This window comes from Vicia villosa, linkage group LG4 (genome assembly GCF_029867415.1).
Source record: "Vicia villosa cultivar HV-30 ecotype Madison, WI linkage group LG4, Vvil1.0, whole genome shotgun sequence".
Lineage (NCBI taxonomy): Eukaryota > Viridiplantae > Streptophyta > Magnoliopsida > Fabales > Fabaceae > Vicia > Vicia villosa.
This window is the reverse complement of record NC_081183.1, coordinates 170,375,136-170,379,735: the sequence shown is the minus strand read 5'-3', so window position 1 is coordinate 170,379,735 and position 4,600 is coordinate 170,375,136. Positions and strand designations below refer to the sequence as shown.

Genomic DNA, 4,600 nt, shown 5'->3' with positions numbered 1-4,600 from the left:
AGATGCTGTATACTTTTCATAAATTTTTTTTAATTATATAGAAATCAAAAACTGAACGTTACTCTATATCAAAAAACAATGAAATGTGTAATTAGTACCTTACATGTAAAGACTACAAATAATAAATACGTGCATTGCTCAAGGTTCATTTTTATTCCTTTTCATTAATTATATCTTGAAAAAAAACTATCCTACAAAAATAAAATAGAATAATTATTAGGGGTAATATTGGAACTATTTGGATAAAAAGTTGATTGTGACACTTATTTTGGGACATTTTTTTTTTTTTCAATGTGACATTTATTTTGGGACAGAGGGAGTACTTCTTATTCAACCAAAGGTAGCTGCGGATACTTTAGTAGCGTCTACGCAGACAGTTTGGATATGGAACAAAATTAAAACATCTCATTGACCGTTGATATACATGGAAGATGATATACATGTAGAATATATGGTCTCAACTGATTTAGAAGAAAATGCTGGTATACATGATTTTTATTCATAATTTTTTACTCTATTAACTATGAAGTGTCCTCTTTTCAACTCAATCTTTCATTGTTGTCCTATTTAAAAATGAAATGATTCATTTCTTTTCTATTCATTATTTCACTATTCATCATTCTCCTATTTATAAATGGAAGAATAATTATTTGTTGTCATATTTTCAATTTGGTACGTTATATTTTATCCTCTATTTACTGCTCAATCTTTCATTGTTGTCCTATTTATAAATGGAATGTTTCATTATTCATCATTCTCCTATTTATAAATGGAAGAATAATTATTTGTTGTCATATTTTCAATTTGGTACGTTATATTTTATCCTCTATTTACTGCTACATTGATGTTTCCATTATTCATTGTTCTATTTGAATAAATGGAAAAATAGTCATGCAAGTTAATTTTTTGATTTGTTGGTACTAAAGATTTTTTATCGTTATTCAATTTCGTTACTTAATTATGGTAGAATATGTTTTTCTTATAATGGAGGAATTTATTACTCTATTAATTCAATTTTTTGGTGTTACTGAAGATTTAGATGGTGATATCAATCAAATTCCAACTTCTTCATCATCCTATAATTCTTGGCCAACAGACACAGGTAATTAAGTTTAAACATTTTAATATTGTCTTTTTTACACATTAATTTAACTCATTAAATATTTGACTGTGTACAGAAGAAGAAGATATTGTTGATGATGGAGAAATTTTGGAGGTTTTGACAACACAAACAAAAAAAACAATTTATCTAATATGGATAGAAGGGCCATATATAATCTTCTATTAGATAAGAGTGTTGAAGGAAGATTGATACCAGCGGTACTTAAAATAGTTGCATCTCAGTTTTCAGTTTCAATGCGTACTATTCAACGTATTTAGAAACAAGGAAAAAATAGTGGTATACATGTCGATGTGTCTCATAAAAGAACAAAAAATTGTGGTCGTAAAAGAATTTAAGTTGACTATGATCGAATTCGTGAGATTCCTTTACGTCAAAGAACCACTGTTAGATCTCTTTCATATGCAGCAAAAGTTAGTAAGAGCACATTGCATAGATATTTAAAGTCAGGAGTCCTACGGAGACATTCAAATGCCATTAAGCCTTTTTTAAAGGAAGAAAACAAAAAATATAGATATCGTTTTTGTTTATCAATGCTAGATAGTTCAAGCTTGCCACATGATCCAACATTTTTAGGTATGTATAACACCATTCATATCGACGAAAAGTGGTTCTATATGACAAAGAAATCAGAGAACTACTACTTACTGCAAGATGAAGAAGTTCCGTTACGTACATATAAAAGCAAGAACTTCATTGAAAAAGTCATGTTCTTAGCTGCTATAGCTCGTCCAAGGTTTGATGCGCATGGAAAAGAAGTTTTTTCTGGAAAGATTGGTATATTTCCCTTTGTCACACAAGAGCCGGCTAAAAGGAATAGTATAAATAGAGTTGCCGGAACTTTAGAAACTAAACCGATTACTTCAGTTAATAAACATGTGATAAGGACATTCCTGATTGAGAAAATCTTACCTGTCATCAAGGAAAAATGGCCAATAGAAGAAAAGGGATCTCCAATATTTATTCAACAAGACAATGCAAGAACACACATTGATTGTCATGATGAAGAATTTTGTCGAGTAGCGTCACAAGATGGATTTGACATTAGAATAATGTGTCAACCAGCAAACTCCCCAGATTTAAATATTTTAGATCTCGGATATTTCAATGCTATCCAATCCTTACAATATAAAGAGTCGCTGAATTCTATTGATGAACTAGTGAAAGTCGTTGAAAAATCTTTTGAAACATTTTCCACAGTGAAATCAAATCATATTTTTTTAACTTTGCAGTCATGTATGATCGAAATCATGAAGATTAGAGGCTCCCAAAAATATAAAATCCCACATTTTAAAAAAGAAATGTTGGAGCATCAAGGGCAACTACCTAAACAATTGAAGTGTGATCCTACATTAGTGCAAGATGTTCTTAGATATTTAAATTAATTATTTGAGTTATTTTAATTTTATTTGTAATTTCTTGAATATTTTGGGATGATTTTATTTAGATGATTTTATCATTAATTTATTTTACTTTTAAATCTCTAATACTCATGTACAATATGACAAATTTGTTTCAATCTATAACGATAATATTTCATTACAGTAATTTGGCATACTTAAATTTGGCAAAAATAGGAAATAAAAATCATACTTATAACTTGGCAAAAATAGGAAATAAAAATCATAATTATAATTTGGCAAAAATAGACAATTAAAATCATAGGATTAATTATAACTTGGCAACAATAGAAAATGAAAACGAAATTAAACGATTATGCAAAATTTAAAATCTTGGAACCCATATTTTTATAAGTTTCTTCACCTCTTCTTTGATTTCTGCTTCTGGATCGAATACTCATCTTTCTGGAAATACTTCATCTTCTTCTTCAGGGATTTCGTTCAAATCAAAATTAGGATGTCCCATCACATTTAAATCAATGTTCAAGAGTGCTATGTTATTATCTTCATTATTTTCTTCATCTTCTCTCTCAAAATTTGGATTGTCTTCTGCTATAGCAACTTCAACACCTTCATTATCTTCACCTGAGTCATTCACTTGTTCAACTTCTTCAAAATCTTCTTTAACTTCTTCTGCATCTGTTTCAAAATCTAGAGAATCCTCTACTCTTTCAACTTCAAAATCTTCTTTATCTTCATGTGCATCTCTTTCAACTTCATGATTTTCATTAATTTTTTTTCCATATTCAATTTAATTCAAGATGCTGTATACTTTTCATAAATTTTTTTTAATTATATAGAAATCAAAAACTGAACGTTACTCTATATCAAAAAACAATGAAATGTGTAATTAGTACCTTACATGTAAAGACTACAAATAATAAATACTACAAATAATAAATACGTGCATTGCTCAAGGTTCATTTTTATTCCTTTTCATTAATTATATCTTGAAAAAAAGTTATCCTACAAAAACAAAATAGAATAATTATTAGGGGTAATATTGGAACTATTTGGATAAAAAGTTGATTAGTGACACTTATTTTGGGACAATTTTTTTTTCCAAATGTGACATTTATTTTGGGACAGAGGGAGTACTTCTTATTCAACCAAAGGTAGTTGCGGATACTTTAGTAGCGTCTACGCAGACGGTTTGAAAATGGAACGAATTTGTAGATAGAGTATCTAAGTTGGTGAATCCTATGAACCTGAAAACACCACCATCTCTCTCGATCGAACTTATGACATTAAAGGCCTTGAATACACCCCATCACCTATTTTTATCTGTTGGGATGTTGGAAGTAGGGGTGGCAAAATGGATGGATTAGATGGATATGGATTGGATGGTTAATGGATGGACCAAACCAATCCATTAATCCATTACAATCCACTAAACTCTCTTAAGAAAAATCCAATCCAATCCAATCCATCCATTAAAGAATAAAATCCATCCAATACATCCATTAACATATTTCTAATGGATGGATATTCATCCATCCAAAAAATAATTAAAAAATTCTTAATTTTTTTTAATTTCATAAAAAAAAAATTTATCCGTGAACTGATTAAAAATAATTAAAATTGAATGACATAAAATCGTATTAGCATAAAAAATAACCAATAAATAAAACATTCAAAATTAATTAAAATTATGATTCACTAAAAAAAATTCAAGAGAATAAAATTATCAAAACTAAGTTAATAATAATAAAATTTATCCGTGAACTGATTTTTTAATTTTTAAACTGATTTTTTTAAATTTTTTAATGAACTTGAGAAAGATTTGCGGGTTTGCCCAACCCATAACCCATATACATTAACTCTACAACAAAACCTACTGTAACCCTAAACAGTGCCTACCATATCTAAACTCATCCTTTCACATCGCAAATAACATGGATGATGAGAACATGTAAGAGGCAATTAATATGGATGAATTTAGTAACGCCATCACATCCCTTTGGTGGGATGCCGAAAACTGCAGACTTCCCCGTGACACTAAAGCAAGCAATATAGTGCCTAATATTGCTTCAAATCTGGCTTATATCGCTTTTTGACTTATTTCTCTTGTGTAGAAGGA

At 29.1% G+C, this 4,600-nt stretch overlaps 1 protein-coding gene across 1 annotated transcript; it reads left to right on the top strand.

Annotated features, from left to right (window-relative positions):
• Positions 1-424: 424 nt before the first annotated feature.
• Positions 425-2,505, top strand: LOC131598302 (uncharacterized). The gene is made up of 3 exons (XM_058870918.1): positions 425-482; positions 1,034-1,102; positions 1,661-2,505. The coding sequence occupies exons 1-3, from the start codon at positions 425-427 to the stop codon at positions 2,503-2,505; spliced, it is 972 nt and encodes a 323-aa protein (XP_058726901.1).
• The last annotated feature ends 2,095 nt before the right edge of the window (positions 2,506-4,600 follow it).

Coding starts and splice junctions, on each gene's coding strand:
- LOC131598302 (XM_058870918.1), top strand. CDS start 425: ATGGAAGATGATATACATGTAGAATATATGGTCTCAACTGATTTAGAA. Junction 483..1,033: donor TGATTTAGAAGAAAATGCTG/GTATACATGATT, acceptor GTGTTACTGAAG/ATTTAGATGGTGATATCAAT. Junction 1,103..1,660: donor TTCTTGGCCAACAGACACAG/GTAATTAAGTTT, acceptor TATCAATGCTAG/ATAGTTCAAGCTTGCCACAT.